Source organism: Littorina saxatilis, linkage group LG14, assembly GCF_037325665.1.
Source record: "Littorina saxatilis isolate snail1 linkage group LG14, US_GU_Lsax_2.0, whole genome shotgun sequence".
Classification (NCBI taxonomy): Eukaryota; Metazoa; Mollusca; class Gastropoda; order Littorinimorpha; family Littorinidae; genus Littorina; species Littorina saxatilis.
The window spans coordinates 11,541,074-11,556,994 of NC_090258.1; the positions used below are offsets into that span (position 1 = coordinate 11,541,074).

The 15,921-nt window shown below is 47.1% G+C and overlaps 1 protein-coding gene across 1 annotated transcript in view; it reads right to left on the reverse strand.

Moving 5' to 3' along the window:
• The window catches only part of LOC138947119 (GTP-binding protein 4-like), a 34,442-nt gene that overhangs the window by 8,015 nt on the left and 10,506 nt on the right, over nt 1-15,921 (reverse strand). The window contains exons 6-12 of the mRNA XM_070318566.1: nt 13,756-13,848; nt 12,531-12,680; nt 3,944-4,051; nt 2,495-2,584; nt 1,731-1,841; nt 597-665; nt 160-211 (exon numbers count right to left, since the gene is read on the reverse strand). Coding sequence (XP_070174667.1) covers nt 160-211; nt 597-665; nt 1,731-1,841; nt 2,495-2,584; nt 3,944-4,051; nt 12,531-12,680; nt 13,756-13,848 — 673 coding nt within the window. The remainder of the gene's footprint in view (nt 1-159; nt 212-596; nt 666-1,730; nt 1,842-2,494; nt 2,585-3,943; nt 4,052-12,530; nt 12,681-13,755; nt 13,849-15,921) is intronic.

Genomic DNA, 15,921 nt, shown 5'->3' on the forward strand with positions numbered 1-15,921 from the left:
ACCCACTCACTCGTGCACCCCCCAACATTCTCTCTCACATAAACACACACACAAACAGGGATAGTTACACACTCACAGACACAAACAGGGGCAGATACACACAGACACACGCCCACACACACAGACACACAAACACACACACAGTGTATCTTCACTTACTCCTCAAATCCAGAATGTAGTCATCTCCTTGTTCCTCCTCTATGTCCCGTTCCTACAATGGACAGAACGTTCAATGAAAACACATCTCAACAAGTCAACACACACGACCTGACCTATTCACACATCACACAGGACACACATTTTTTTAGTACAGTCAGGCTACCTTTTCTGTGCTTTCTCTTTTGGCTTTAGAATCATTATTTAAAGATGAAGAACACAGTGCTCATACTCATAGAGTCTTTACATAAAAGTGGGACTACAATTTTAATTGATCAGAACTAACTTACAGCAGACTTTACACACACAAACAGTCATCATTCAGTGTATAATCAAAAGAAGACAGGCAAATTGGAAAGACTAATCCTGGAACGCCGAAGAAGAAAGAAAGAGTGAAATACAGAGTGTTATGACCAATACAAACAAGCTATAAAACGTACCAATTTTCTTCTCTTGGTTCCCTTCTCTATTTTGTGTTGAACACTTTGAGGAATGGTCGGTGGTCTTGCCTGGAATAGCAGAACAAATAGAGTCAGTCAGTTTCACCATGCTTTGAACAATAGCAACAAGAAAAAAAGCCACAGACAAGTACTTGCAGCGACACCAGTTTAGCAACCTCTTGATTCTGAACATTTGCATAATTCATCACACAGTGTGAAATTCACACGATTACAGGATGTACTTACAGAAGAAAGACCAAGAACACCCGGGATGGGTTACAACAACAACAACAACAGCAACACCAACACCAACATATATAAGAGCACATGTATAAACTTTGCTTGTGCTCCATTTGTTAAATTGATTGTATGCGGCATTGTTATGTGTAATTTTCGGAATAAATTGTTTAAACCAACAACAAACATGCACCAAAGTGTCACATATTGTACATTGCGCAGTATATCATCCCTGAAAGTCCTAAAAATTGTGTACTTGCCTTTGGCTAGTGATTCTGAAAATTTACTAGCCAGAGAGCAAACTTTACTAGCCAAACCAAGAATTTGTTTCAGCAACTTTACTCGCATTTGGCAAGTAGATGAATATTTCTACTCGCCAGTTACATGTTTCTTCTCGCAATGACGAGTAAAATACTCACCACTTTCAGGCCTGTATACAGTCGAACCTGTCTAAAGAGACCACCCAAGGGACTGAGCAAAAGTGGTCTCTTTACACAGGTGGTCTCTTTAGACAGACGGTCTCTTTAGACAGGTGATTTATATAGTTGTAAAAACCATTGGGGATACTTTGGGGTGGACTCCTTAGACAGGTGGTCTCCTTAGACAGGTTGTCTCATTAGACAGGTGGTCTCCTTAGACAGGTGGTCTCTTTAGACAGTTGATTTATATAGTCGTAAAAACCATTGGGGATACTTTGGGGTGGTCTCCTTAGACAGGTGGTCTCCTTAGACAGGTGGTCTCCTTAGACAGGTGGTCTCTTTAGACAGTTGATTTATATAGTCGTAAAAACCATTGGGGATACTTTGGGGTGGTCTCCTTAGACAGGTGGTCTCCTTAGACAGGTGGTCTTAAGGGCAGGTTGGACTGTATATGTAATTTACATGTCAAAGCACTTACAACATCGTCCCGTTTCTTAGGGAAGGCGACAAAGAGTCTGTTTGCGACGTCCTGGACTCGCTTGGTGTTCAGCTTGCTCGCCACTCGGAAGTTCAGCAAACGCTGACACGCCTGGAAGGATACCAACCACAATGATGTAGCAACACCAAAGACCTCTCAAATCCTAACGCTAACCTTTCCCAGAAAAAAGATGATCTCTATTCTTGACACTCTGTCATCTGAGAATGTATCACATTCCTTACAAGTAAATATGGCGATTTCAATGACAAATGTTATGTTAGTACAGAATTTGTTCGTCTCATAAACATGCCACGCTCCATTGCTGAAGAGGACAGCTCAAACAACACATAGACTCACACACGAAGGCTGACTGTACAAACAACACATAGACTCACACACGAAGGCTGACTGTACAAACAACACATAGACTCACACACGAAGGCTGACTGTACAAACAACACATAGACTCACACACGAAGGCTGACTGTACAAACAAGGCACTGTGGAGCAAAGTTTGAAGTGCTTATCACAAAAATACTGTTGCAAGCAAAGTTTCAACAAGAGCTTGATAGCTTGTCAATAAATGTTCTGTCTGAAAAACAGCATGCACTGTCACAACAATATGCAATAATTGCACCCACACACATCCACCCACCCATGCGCACGCACACACACCCACACACACCCACCCACCCATACGCACACCCACGCACGCACACACACCCACACAAGAAACGGCACACATGCATTTGTGCGATACTGACCTCAGTCTTGACCTTCATGACCCCTTCCTCTGTGGCGGTGGACATCTCTAGAACGGGGATGCCGTCTTCTGCCAGATCTCTCACCAGATGCTGAAATCATAAATCACCATCATGGTAAACCTCTACTTCTTTACTCTACACGGCAAACCTTTAATACTCACATTGTCATAAAACCAACATTACAGTAACCCTTCAGTTCTCACAATATATTCAATCAAATCAACATTTTTGTCAACCAAGTCTGTTAGGCCCCCGCAAAAAAAGTCTGTTTACGGTAACATAGGCAAAAAAAATAGGGTCAGTAGGTCGGGTTCCCCCCCCCCCCCCCCCCAAAAAAAAAAAAACACCCTATATTTTTAAGTTATTTTGCACAAAAAAAAACAGACTTAAAAAAAAAATATATATATTTTTGCAAAAAAAAAGTCTAGGGTCGCGCGAAAAAATATAGTCGATCGGGATACCGTAAACAGACTTTTTTTTTTTTTTTTGCCTTAGCACCTGTACCGTCTTTCCTTTCTTCTTTTCGTCTGTCAACCAGACACTCGTCACGTTGTCGAGTGTGATACCTGTCTTATAAATTATCAAACGTTTTACTTCACAGAATATAAAAATAAGTCACTTCCCTGTTTTTCTTCAGTCACGTTGTCGAGTGTGATGCTTGTCTTATAAATTATCAAACGTTTTACTTCACAGAATATAAAAATAAGTCACTTCCCCGTTTTTCTTCAGTCACGTTGTCGAGTGTGATACTTGTCTTATAAATTATCAAACGTTTTACTTCACAGAATATTAAAATAAGTCACTTCCCTGTTTTTCTTCAGTCACGTTGTCGAGTGTGATACCTGTCTTATAAATTATCAAACGTTTTACTTCACAGAATATTAAAATAAGTCACTTCCCTGTTTTTCTTCAGTCACGTTGTCGAGTGTGATACCTGTCTTATAAATTATCAAACGTTTTACTTCACAGAATATGAAAATAAGTCACTTCCCTGTTTTTCTTCAGTCACGTTGTCGAGTGTGAAACCTGTCTTATAAATTATCAAACGTTTTACTTCACAGAATATTAAAATAAGTCACTTCCCTGTTTTTCTTCAGTCACGTTGTCGAGTGTGATACCTGTCTTATAAATTATCAAACGTTTTACTTCACAGAATATTAAAATAAGTCACTTCCTTGTTTTTCTTCAGTCACGTTGTCGAGTGTGATACCTGTCTTATAAATTATCAAACGTTTTACTTCACAGAATATTAAAATAAGTCACTTCCCTGTTTTTCTTCAGTCACGTTGTCGAGTGTGATACCTGTCTTATAAATCATCAAACGTTTTATTTCACAGAATATTAAAATAAGTCACTTCCTTGTTTTTCTTCAGTCACGTTGTCGAGTGTGATACCTGTCTTATAAATCACCATTCTACGTCACAGGATATGAAAATAACGACTGCTTACCTGTTTGTCTTCAGTGAGGTCGTCGAGAGTCATGATGTCTGTCTTGTTGCACACTACCATCAGAGGTTTGTTCTTGAACAGCGGCTTGATGGACTGAAACAGGCGCACCTGGAACAGACGAGAAGGAATGTTTGATAAAATTAAGAACGATCCTTTGCGCAGGTTGCTAACTAGAGTGGAGTAAATTCTTCTTCTGCGTTCGACGGTTGTGTCTAGGGTCGTAGTTCCGCTGCTGTCGTGAACTGGAACGTCGCTTTCAGGTCTTCTGACGTTCCCCAGAGCTTGGTCTCGAGTGTAGCTCCTTCTGGCCAGATCTGGATCCGCAGCAGGGTGAAGTTTGTGCATGTATTCAATACATGTTCTACTGTCTGGTCGGCCGCCCCACAATCGCACAATGCCGACTCTGCTACGCCGATCCTTTTCAGGTGCGCTTTAAAGCCGCAGTGCCCTGTACGCAGCCGGAAGATGGCAGTCTGCTCTGCACGGCTGAGGCGGTGGATGGGGTCTTGGTCTGGCTTGTAGCCTCCGTTTCTTTCTTTGAATGCTGTCTTCCAGCGATGCTTGATGAGGGTTTTGGTCTCTGAGTGGAGTAAATAAACTAATACCTATGGGCTGAAAACAAAACAAAATACTACAGTGGAACCCCCCCTTTTAACCCCTTCACTGCCCACCCCGTATGTAATACGTGGTCATTTTCGGTTTGTCCTACGCCCATAACCGTATCTCATACATGGGATTTGTGTCAACAACATTTCAGGACATTTCTGAAAACTAAATGGGAGGTAACCACTGTCCAAGTACTTGTAGGGGTTCTAAACACAGTTCTTTCCCATAGACCGTTCGGATAATGCTGTTATACTGTGGCAGTGAAGGGGTTAAGACCCTGTTTTCTCAGACTTTTTCTTCATTATCTCTGTAAGTTTACCCCCATTTTCAGACTCCCTCCTTTCTAAGACCTTTTCTTTTTTTATTTGGTGTTTAACGTCGTTTTCAACCACGAAGGTTATCTCGCGACGGGGAAAGGGGGGGAGATGGGATAGAGCCACTTGTCAATTGTTTCTTGTTCACAAAAGCACTAATTAAAAATTTTAGTAATAAATTTTCATTTGATTAATATACTTACCCAACTCACATATAGCAATTAACTCTAGTTCAGTGCTGGTAACGCTGTACGCGTCCCCTTGGTAACCAAGGGAGACCACTCTAAAAAAGAAAGTGATCCATCCCATAATGCCAGACTATCAACAGTCCGACATCCGTATGCGCGCGCATACGCCGCCATCTTATCATTCCAAAACGAAGCCCAACTCACTCTTTTTTAGACCCCAGTACCAACCACAGCGGGGAGGTGGGAGGGAATAAACGTTGTGAGTTGGGTAAGTATATTAATTAAATGAAAATTTACTCTTAAAATTTTTAATTAAATTACATATCCATACCCAACTCACAAATAGCAGATTGCTACTATAGGTGGCGGGTACTCACCAAAAATCAAAGTAGAAGGGCTTGTCCTGCTGCCACCATAGAAGGTAGTGCAAAACTGCCGTCTTGACGCAAGGAGGAGATGTCTCTCAGATAATAATTCATGAAAACATCCTCCGATTTCCAATAGGCAGCCTCCAAAACATCAGCCAGACGGCCTGAACGGAGCACTGCCACAGAAGAGGCCCATGCTCTCCCCTCATGAGTTCTTGCCGAAGTCAGGGGGAGTACTGCCCTAACCTCTCCGGACTGAGTATGCCACCGGGCGTAAGCTTGCCTGATTAACGTGGAAACCCACTTGGTCAAAGTCACCTTAGCAATATCTTTGCCCCTTGCCGTATTGGGAGAAATAAAAAGCAACTTTTGATTTTCGGAACGAATGAACTTTGTTCGAGACAGGTAAACGCTGAGCGTTCTGACCGGACAGTTAACTATGTCAGGGTCTCCAGGAGCAAGGATGTTGCTCAAGGCAGGAACATTAATGACAGGAGAAATATGGCCTGGTTTCTGATTTTTAGCTAAGAATTCTGGTCTGAATTTAAGAGATATGGAACCATCCTTTTCGGTTGCAATATCTTTATCTAAGCCGGATAAAGCATGAACCTCACTCCCTCTACGCGACGTAGCGAGCAAAGTTAGAAAAACGGCCTTGCGCGTCAAGTTAGCCAAACTAGATGACTGTAACGGTTCAAACTCGTTAGAGGCCAAAAATCTCAACACAAGCATCAAATCCCAAGCAGGGAGCGGAGACTTCACACGCGCGGCCTTAAGGGAGGCGCCCTTAATAACGCTAGCAACAACCCCGTCAAGAGTAATCTTATGGCCCAGCTGCCTAAGTGTTGACGAAATTGCGGACCTTCTAACACGAAGGGAAGAAGCCGAACCCCCCTGTCCAGCTAGCCAGGCTAAATGATTTGCTACCTGCATGGACCTTGGTGCCAAAGGCTTAACTCTGTTAAGACCACACCATTTCACCCAAGAGGCCCAGTGAGACGAGTAGACCGAACTGGTCGACTTCCTATGGGCATGCTTCACAAAGTCTATAGTGGCAGAAGAGGCCCCTGCCTTGAGCATAGCGCTTCTGACAGAATCCACCCTTGAAGGTTGAGGGCCTGAGGGTTCTCGTGAGGGATGCCCGACCTGGGTTGTAGGAGTTCTCCCTTTCTTACTGCGATGGGGATAGGCGGTCGAACCGCCAGTCGCAGCAAGTCCGGGAACCAGTGCTGGCTTGGCCAAAGTGGGGCAACCAGAACCAGCGCTGGTTTTTCCAGGTCGACCTTCCTGAGCACTTTGCCTAACAAGCAAAACGGAGGGAAGGCGTAAGCTGTCAGCCCTGTCCAATCCAGTTCTAGCGCATTCACGCCCCACGCCAGAGGATCCGGGAAGGGGGATACAAACAGAGGAAGCCTCGCTGAATACCGAGTTGCGAACAAATCGATTTGAGGCTTCTCTATCTGCTCCCAAAGACGGTGTAGGGACTGGTGCGACAGAGTCCACTCTGAATGGACCACCTTGTCCCCCCTGCTCAGCGCATCTGCAAGGACGTTCAAGCTGCCCTTCAGAAAGATGGCTGACAGCAGAATATGATGCGAAGCGCACCACTTTAGAATGAGGCACGCACTGTCTGAGAGGCTGAGGGATCTCGTTCCGCCCTGCCTGTTCACGTAAGCCGCGACAGTCCTGTTGTCGGTGTGCAACCTGACATGACTGTTCTGAACGAACGGCAGAAAAGCTTGGAGGGCCAAGGCAACGGCCTCCAACTCCAGAGCATTGATATGGCGCGTGGGAAGAGACAGGTCCCACGCCCCCGAAGCCACATTCTCCCCCCGGTGAGCTCCCCACCCCGTCAGAGAAGCATTGGTGAACAGCTCGTTCTCTGGCGCCGGGCACACTATCGGGACTCCCTGTGAGACCCAGGGAAGGAGCCAGACCTGCGTGGTCGCGAAAAACCAGGCTCCCAGAGAAATCTGGGTGTCCCACCCCTGGGTTGACTGATCCCACCGGGCCTGAAGAGCTGCCTGAAACGGCCTCTTGTGTACCCTGCCCAGTGGGATAAGAGTAGCCATAGACTCCATCTGGCCTAGTACTGATGTCAGAACCCGTACACTGGCCAGATTCTCTCCGTGAAGCGCACGGAGCAAGTCCTGAAGTTTGGCCACCCTCTTCTGAGACGGGCGGACCGACCAACTGAGCGTATCGAACTCCATCCCCAAGTAAGTGAACGTCTGGGATGGAACCAGTTCTGATTTGCCCAGGTTCACAGAGAACCCGAGCTGGGCAGCCTGACTGAGCACCATGCGAGTAAGGACGTGGCACAACTCCCTGTTCTGATGAAGTTTAAGCCAATCGTCTAAATAAGCTCGCAGACGCACGCCCTCCTTGCGCACAAGAGCGCAGAGCTGACGCACCACGATGGTGAATATCCATGGCGCGAGAGAAAGGCCGAACGGCAGCGCCCTGAACTGATAGGCCTTGGCTCCCCAGCGGAAGCGCAACCACTTCCTGTCCGTAACGTGCATCATGACGTGGAAGTATGCGTCTGTAAGGTCCACCGAGGTAGCCCAATCGCCTGGACGAAGCGCCTCTCGCACAGAGGCCGGCGTCTCCATGGTGAACTTCACCGTCCGGAGATACAAGTTCAGAGTAGACAAGTCCAGAACTGGTCTCCAAGCCCCCGAGGCTTTCGGTACAACAAACAGTCTGCCGTAAAACCCCGGGGACCGTAAGTCCAAGACCTCCTCTATCGCCCCTTTCGAGAGCAGGGCTGTCACCTCCCCTTGCACCGCGGCTCTCGCCTCCGGATCCCTGGGGGGTTTGCAAAGCGGGATTATCCTGGTCAGAGGTGCTTTTTCCCCTGACCAGAGAAGTCTGAACCCCGAACGAACGATCCCGGTAACCCACTTGCTGTCCACTAGCTGCAGCCAGGAAGAGAGAGCCCTGGACGGGCCGCCCGCCACAACCAGTGCGGGAGCTACCGGGAAGGCCTGTTCGGGGGAGTTTCATTGGGGGTGGGGCTTGCGCCCCGACCCCCTAGAACCACCAAAGGATTGACCCCTCTTAGAGTAGGGCGCACCGCGACCTCTACCCCCTGAAGAGAACGACTGTTTCTGTGCCTTACCGCCACCACCAGACGAGGATGTCTGAGGTTTGGCCTTAGACTGCGTCTGAGTCCGTGACTGAGACTGAGACTGAGGTTTGCCCTGAGCCTTAGGCAAACCCTGAAAGGCAATGCGGGCTATAGCGAGATCCCTCGCGTCCGCTGTCTCCTTCTGGAGAGCATCCAAAGAGGCCTGACCCAACAACGATCCCTCTAAAAACGGGGACACTTTCAAGGACTCAATCGTGGACTTATCACAAATCCTCGATCCCGCTAAAAACGCCGACCTCCTTGAGTGCACTGCATGTGCGTAAAGGTTGGCTGAAATCGACATCTGTTCCCTTGTCACCTTGGCCAAAGTGGCCAGAAGGGTAGACACGTCAAGCGCCGAAGCGTCGAACCTGAATTCAAAGGGGTCCAGCGAGGTCGCAATCGACCTCGAAAGAGACCGTTGCAGAGACTCTGACACTGACGTCAGCTCAAGCAACGACCTCCCTGCATCTTCAAGAGCCATCATCGAAGACTCGGTACACGGAAGCACAGTGCTAGAACCGTAACCGACTTCACGCAGCGAAGCAAGCTCAGGCGTCACCGGCAACACAGCCGTAGGCAACACGAAAGGCTCAATCAGCTTAACAGGCCGGGGAGCAAGCTTCAACTTCTGAATACCAGAAACAGCCCGATCCCCCGCCTTGGCCAACCACGGGAGAACGTCCTCAGGTGCATCACCACGTTGCGACAACAACGGCACCTCCGGTCCGTTCCTCCCCTTGAAAACCTTTGCCATAACATAGGCAACTGAGGAAGACTCTTTAAATCGGAACTGACCAGAATCATTCTTGGCAGACCGGAAATCGTCAAAAGCCGACCTGGGTGGCAGAAGTCTCTCCTTGCTTCTCACCACCCCTTCCGGAAAGTATTTGGAAGCCGTCTCCGCTGCCAGAGCCACCGCGCTCGACAGCTTCGCCGGCAGGTTGAGAAGGGTGTCATCCACGGCCGTGGCATTGCCCTCCTCCAACCCTCCTTCCTGGTCGCTATCACAGCCAGGTGGGTCAACGCCAGAGAGACTTGCAAAGTCCTCGGAGTCACACCCACCATCCGTCCCCCCGGACGGACATAGAACCGGCATACCCGACACTGCATCAGAGGTATATGCCAAGTTCTTACGATTCACAGGGCTCCCTGCAACTGCTGGGCCGGCGCGATGCCATTGGCCAGAAATTGCAGGAGGGCTTTCACCACGCACGTGGCTTACTCTCTCCTGTGATCGCACCCCACCGTCACCAGAGAACCTGGTAACTTGTGGGGAAGACATACCTTTAGAGCGCACCGGCTCATGCAGAAGGGACACCAGCCGACCATCGGCATGCTGAGACGCACGCACTTCCGCCGGAACCACGGTAGGAGCAGCCACAGCGGAAGCCGCAGCGGGAGCTGAAGCGAAACCGGAAGTGGAAGGAGTCGGTGAAGACCTGACTCTACCCAACGAAGAGACATCGAAGACGCCAGCCGGAAGTGCGCGAATCTCTGCTTTCGTCGACGACAAAACGGCCGCCAAAGTAGAAACCTGTGTACTTAAAGTCAAAAGCAATGACGCAATATCGGCGGGAGACACACCTGAATCACCAGGAGCCCCCGACGAAACAACCGGTTTAACAACATCCTTATCCTTTTCACTACGTGTGACCTTGTCCTTCTTCGCGGACAAAATGGCGGACGAAGGCTTGTCAACAACAACATCAACATCACATCCTACATTTCCCGGTTCTATCTGAGAAGTGGCGGAAATTCCATCACTCTTTCTTCTAGACGAAGAACTTCTCTTAGAGGAAGAAGTACTAGCAGCCGGAGAAGCTGAAGCAGCAGCCTGTCTCGAACTAGTTCTATTCTTGGCGCACTCCGCCATGTCAAAGCGAACTCACAAAAAATTTTCGAAACTGAAAAATTTTACAAGTTCACAAACGTGCGACAGAAACGTCGCCAAAGTTACATAAAACAAGAAAGCTCTCACCCAAAAACAGCCAGGGTATTGACAAAGCTCGGCGGCAGACCAAGGGGCGAAGTCAAAGTCAGGAAACAAAGACCAAGGCTGAACACAGCCGGAGCGTACAACAAAACGCGACCAGACACGTCGCTCGCTGAGAGTGGAATGATAAGATGGCGGCGTATGCGCGCGCATACGGATGTCGGACTGTTGATAGTCTGGCATTATGGGATGGATCACTTTCTTTTTTAGAGTGGTCTCCCTTGGTTACCAAGGGGACGCGTACAGCGTTACCAGCACTGAACTAGAGTTAATTGCTATTTGTGAGTTGGGTATGGATATGTAATTTAATCAAAAATTTGCTCCAGGGGCTTGCAACCTAGTACAATGTATTACCTTACTGGGAGAATGCAAGTTTCCAGTACAAAGGACTTAACATTTCTTACATACTGCTTGACTAAAAATCTTTACAAAAATTGACTATATTCTATACAAGAAACACTTAACAAGGGTAAAAGGAGAAACAGAATCCGTTAGTCGCCTCTTACGACATGCTGGGGAGCATCGGGTAAATTCTTTCTCGTCCCAACCAATATGGGACTCCCCCTAACCCGCGAGGGGCCAAACATTGACTATATTCTATACAAGAAACACTTAACAAGGGTAAAAGGAGAAACAGAATCCGTTAGTCGCCTCTTACAACATGCTGGGGAGCATCGGGTAAATTCTTCCCCCTAACCCGCGGGGGGCATCGGGTAAATTCTTCCCCCTAACCCGCGGGGGGCATCGGGTAAATTCTTCCCCCTAACCCGCGGGGGGCATCGGGTAAATTCTTCCCCCTAACCCGCGGGGGGCATCGGGTAAATTCTTCCCCCTAACCCGCGGGGGGCATCGGGTAAATTCTTCCCCCTAACCCGCGGGGGGCATCGGGTAAATTCTTCCCCCTAACCCGCGGGGGGATTCTGAGACCTGATTTTCTCAGATTTTTGAAGGTCTTAACAGGGGGGGTTCCACCGTACATTCACCTGTTAAATTGCAAACATGAGCACATGCACATATGTATAACTATGCGCGCATGTCCACACACACAAGCTTACACACACACCGAGGAAAGAAACAGTGTCTCTGAATGAAAGTGTCTGCGTGTGGATTTGTAATGTAACACTATTTTTTTTTATTCGTGTGTGTGTGTGTGTGTGTGTGTGTGTGTGTGTGTGTGTGTGTGTGTGTGTGTGTGTGTGTGTGTGTGTGTGTGTGTGTGTGTGTGTGTGTGTGTGTGTGTGTGTGTGTGTGTGTGTGTGTGTGTGTGTGTGTGTGTGTGTGTGTGTGTGTGTGTGTGTGTGTGTGTGTGTGTGTGTGTGTGTGTGTGTGTGTGTGTGTGTGTGTGTGTGTGTGTGTGTGTGTGTGTGTGTGTGTGTGTGTGTGTGTGTGTGTGTGTGTGTGTGTGTGTGTGTGTGTGTGTGTGTGTGTGTGTGTGTGTGTGTGTGTGTGTGTGTGTGTGTGTGTGTGTGTGTGTGTGTGTGTGTGTGTGTGTGTGTGTGTGTGTGTGTGTGTGTGTGTGTGTGTGTGTGTGTGTGTGTGTGTGTGTGTGTGTGTGTGTGTGTGTGTGTGTGTGTGTGTGTGTGTGTGTGTGTGTGTGTGTGTGTGTGTGTGTGTGTGTGTGTGTGTGTGTGTGTGTGTGTGTGTGTGTGTGTGTGTGTGTGTGTGTGTGTGTGTGTGTGTGTGTGTGTGTGTGTGTGTGTGTGTGTGTGTGTGTGTGTGTGTGTGTGTGTGTGTGTGTGTGTGTGTGTGTGTGTGTGTGTGTGTGTGTGTGTGTGTGTGTTTGTGTGTGTGTGTGTGTGTGTGTGTGTGTGGGTGTGTGTGTGCGATGTCTGTGTGTTTAAACAAGATGCAACATTTAAGTCCAAAGCTAAAACTCCACTTTTTCTGTGCCCTCTAAATCACAGCATCAAATTTTACATCTGAACAAAAAAACTTAACAAGACAAAAACACCAACAACAAATTCATGTCAAATCCGACGTACCTGTTCCTCCACGGTGTGCTCGCAAAGCTCGGAGAGATCCATGACGTAGAGCACGATGGCTCGCAGGTGAGTGAGCGCAGTGATGGCCTGCATCTCTATGGTGTTCATCTCCTCGATCGGGTGATCCAGGATACCCGGCGTGTCCACCACCTGTACACAACCATGTCGTTTTTAACTTTAACACATTTTCATTTATCTTTCATTTTCATCACTGTATTACCCCCATTGCGTAGAAATTTGGTTAGCTTCCTCCCAGTGAGTCAGCAACAGTCATTTCATCCAAGTCATTTCATTTACATTTGTAATGCTATTTCAGACAGTCTACTTGACTATCTGGCACTGGCATACCATTCGGATCAATGATTTCATAGAGATCACAAGACCACCGCTCGAATAAGGGTGAAATGACATTGGAATGAATGCTTTATTGCAAAGTTTATATTGGTGAAAATGTCCTGGCCATAAAAATATTCTTGTGTCAAACGACATTCCTTATGTCAAAACTTTGGATATTCGACCGGCCTGGGGTCAGAACAATGTGTCAAGTAACAAGAAGAGCAAACGCTCGATCGAGTCACTTTCGCAGTTCTGAATATTATATGAGGCATCAGATGGACAGGAAGAAATTGCTATTCACAACACAATGAGTCACGTTCACATAAAATTTGAGCCCGGTCACTTTTATAGTTTCCGAGAAAAGCCCAACGTTAAGTTGTGTGTTGCCGAACAGAAAAGGCTAGTTATCTCCCTTGTTTTTCTGATAACGTTCGTAAAAGGCTACAGATGTAAATACTTTGATGTAAAGAATAATCCTACAAAGTTTCAATCACATCCGATGAACTTTGTCAAAGATATAAAATGTCTAATTTTTCCTTTGACGCTGACCTGTGACCTTGAAAAAGGTCAAAGGTCAACGAAACCATCGTTAAAGTGTAGAGGTCATTGGAGGTCACGACTAAACAAAATATGAGCCCGATCGCTTTGATAGTTTCCGAGAAAAGTCCAACGTTAAGGTGGTGTCTACGGACGGCCGGCCGGATGGCCGGCCGGCTGGACGGCCGGCCGGACAGACTAACACTGACCGATTACATAGAGTCACTTTTTCTCAAGTGACTCAAAAATGTAATGCGTAAATGATCGAAGACCGAGGCCTGGGAACAACACTGAGTAAGATTTGGAACCGACACAGCACAAATATTGCCAAGGAAACCCACAGTCCTCATACCTGGTAGCGGTTGAACTTGAAGTCTGTGTGGCCGACGTACAGGTTCTTTGTTGTGAAGGCGTAGGGCTGCACCTCCACATCCGCTCGTGTTACCTGCACGTCAAAACACATTTATAATGAAAAGACCAAACAGTACTGTACTCACATGTTTGACGAAGACGATACGAATAACAAAGCATGACGTTTCGACCACTGGGGTCTTCCTCAGGCACACAACACATTTATAATGAAAAGACCAAACAGTACTGTACTCACATGTTTGACGAAGACGATACGAATAACAAAGCATGACGTTTCGACCACTGGGGTCTTCCTCAGGCACACAACACAGAAAGAAGAAGAAGACAGACGACAGAACAGAAAGAAGATCTACAGATTAATGCATCAACGTTATCATATTTCGATACAGTGGAACCCCCCTTTAAAGACCTCCAAAAATCTGAGAAATCAGGTCTTAAAAAGGACGGAGTCTTAAAATAGGGGTAATTTTACAGAGGTAATCAACAGAAAATCTAAGAAAAAAAGGGTCTTTAAAGGGAGGGAGTCTTAAGAGGGGGGTTCCACTGTAAAAGTGTTTTTCTTTTTTTCCAGTGCACATAAAATCTGGGTGTCTTTAAGTGCTATTTTGTGTAAATAAAATGTAAGCTTCTTTTGGCTGGTGGGTACCCGTCTCAGCCCGTTGGTCACTGAATCACGTTTTTTTTCTTCCGATGTCCATTTCTCCTGGTAAATTGATGCCGGGCATCATGTCATGTGCAACAGCTAACACGTTTTTAATTGGTTATTTCTTCTCTAGCCATAGCACACTTTACTTCTTTTGGGCTGCCGTTTGGTTTGGGACACCCAAACTGAAACTTGTTGTGACATGACTCCAGTGGTGACTGAAGTGTGTACAGAGTATTTGTGTGTTTGTTGATGTGTGTCAGGTCGTGTGGGCAAGTGTGTCTGTGTGTTTGTTGATGTGTGTCAGGTCGTGTGGGCAAGTGTGTCTGTGTGTTTGTTGATGTGTGTCAGGTCGTGTGGGCAAGTGTGTCTGTGTGCTTGTTGATGTGTGTCAGGTCGTGTGGGCAAGTGTGTCTGTGTGTTTGTTGATGTGTCAGGTCATGTGGGCAAGTGTGTCTGTGTGCTTGTTGATGTGTGTCAGGTCGTGTGGGCAAGTGTGTCTGTGTGTTTGTTGATGTGTGTCAGGTCGTGTGGGCAAGTGTGTCTGTGTGCTTGTTGATGTGTGTCAGGTCGTGTGGGCAAGTGTGTCTGTGTGCTTGTTGATGTGTGTCAGGTCGTGTGGGCAAGTGTGTCTGTGTGTTTGTTGATGTGTGTCAGGTCGTGTGGGCAAGTGTGTCTGTGTGCTTGTTGATGTGTGTCAGGTCGTGTGGGCAAGTGTGTCTGTGTGCTTGTTGATGTGTGTCAGGTCGTGTGGGCAAGTGTGTCTGTGTGTTTGTTGATGTGTGTCAGGTCGTGTGGGCAAGTGTGTCTGTGTGTTTGTTGATGTGTGTCAGGTCGTGTGGGCAAGTGTGTCTGTGTGTTTGTTGATGTGTGTCAGGTCGTGTGGGCAAGTGTGTCTGTTGATGTGTGTCAGGTCGTGTGGGCAAGTGTGTCTGTGTGTTTGTTGATGTGTGTCAGGTCGTGTGGGCAAGTGTGTCTGTGTGTTTGTTGATGTGTGTCAGGTCGTGTGGGCAAGTGTGTCTGTGTGTTTGTTGATGTGTGTCAGGTCGTGTGGGCAAGTGTGTCTGTGTGTTTGTTGATGTGTGTCAGGTCGTGTGGGCAAGTGTGTCTGTGTGTTTGTTGATGTGTGTCAGGTCGTGTGGGCAAGTGTGTCTGTGTGCTTGTTGATGTGTGTCAGGTCGTGTGGGCAAGTGTGTCTGTGTGTTTGTTGATGTGTGTCAGGTCGTGTGGGCAAGTGTGTCTGTGTGTTTGTTGATGTGTGTCAGGTCGTGTGGGCAAGTGTGTCTGTGTGCTTGCATGTATACAATTTCAGGCATGGAACTTGGATCTGTAAAATACACATGGAGTCTGAAAATGACTTCCAAGTCCAAAATAGTGAACAAATTCCAGGCCTGAAGCTCAAAAACTCCTCTAAGACTGAACCATTACAGCTAACAAAAAAGTCTGATTTTCAACTAAAAGCCTGAATCTTGTCAGTGCGTAGTTTAACACTTTCGCGACGGG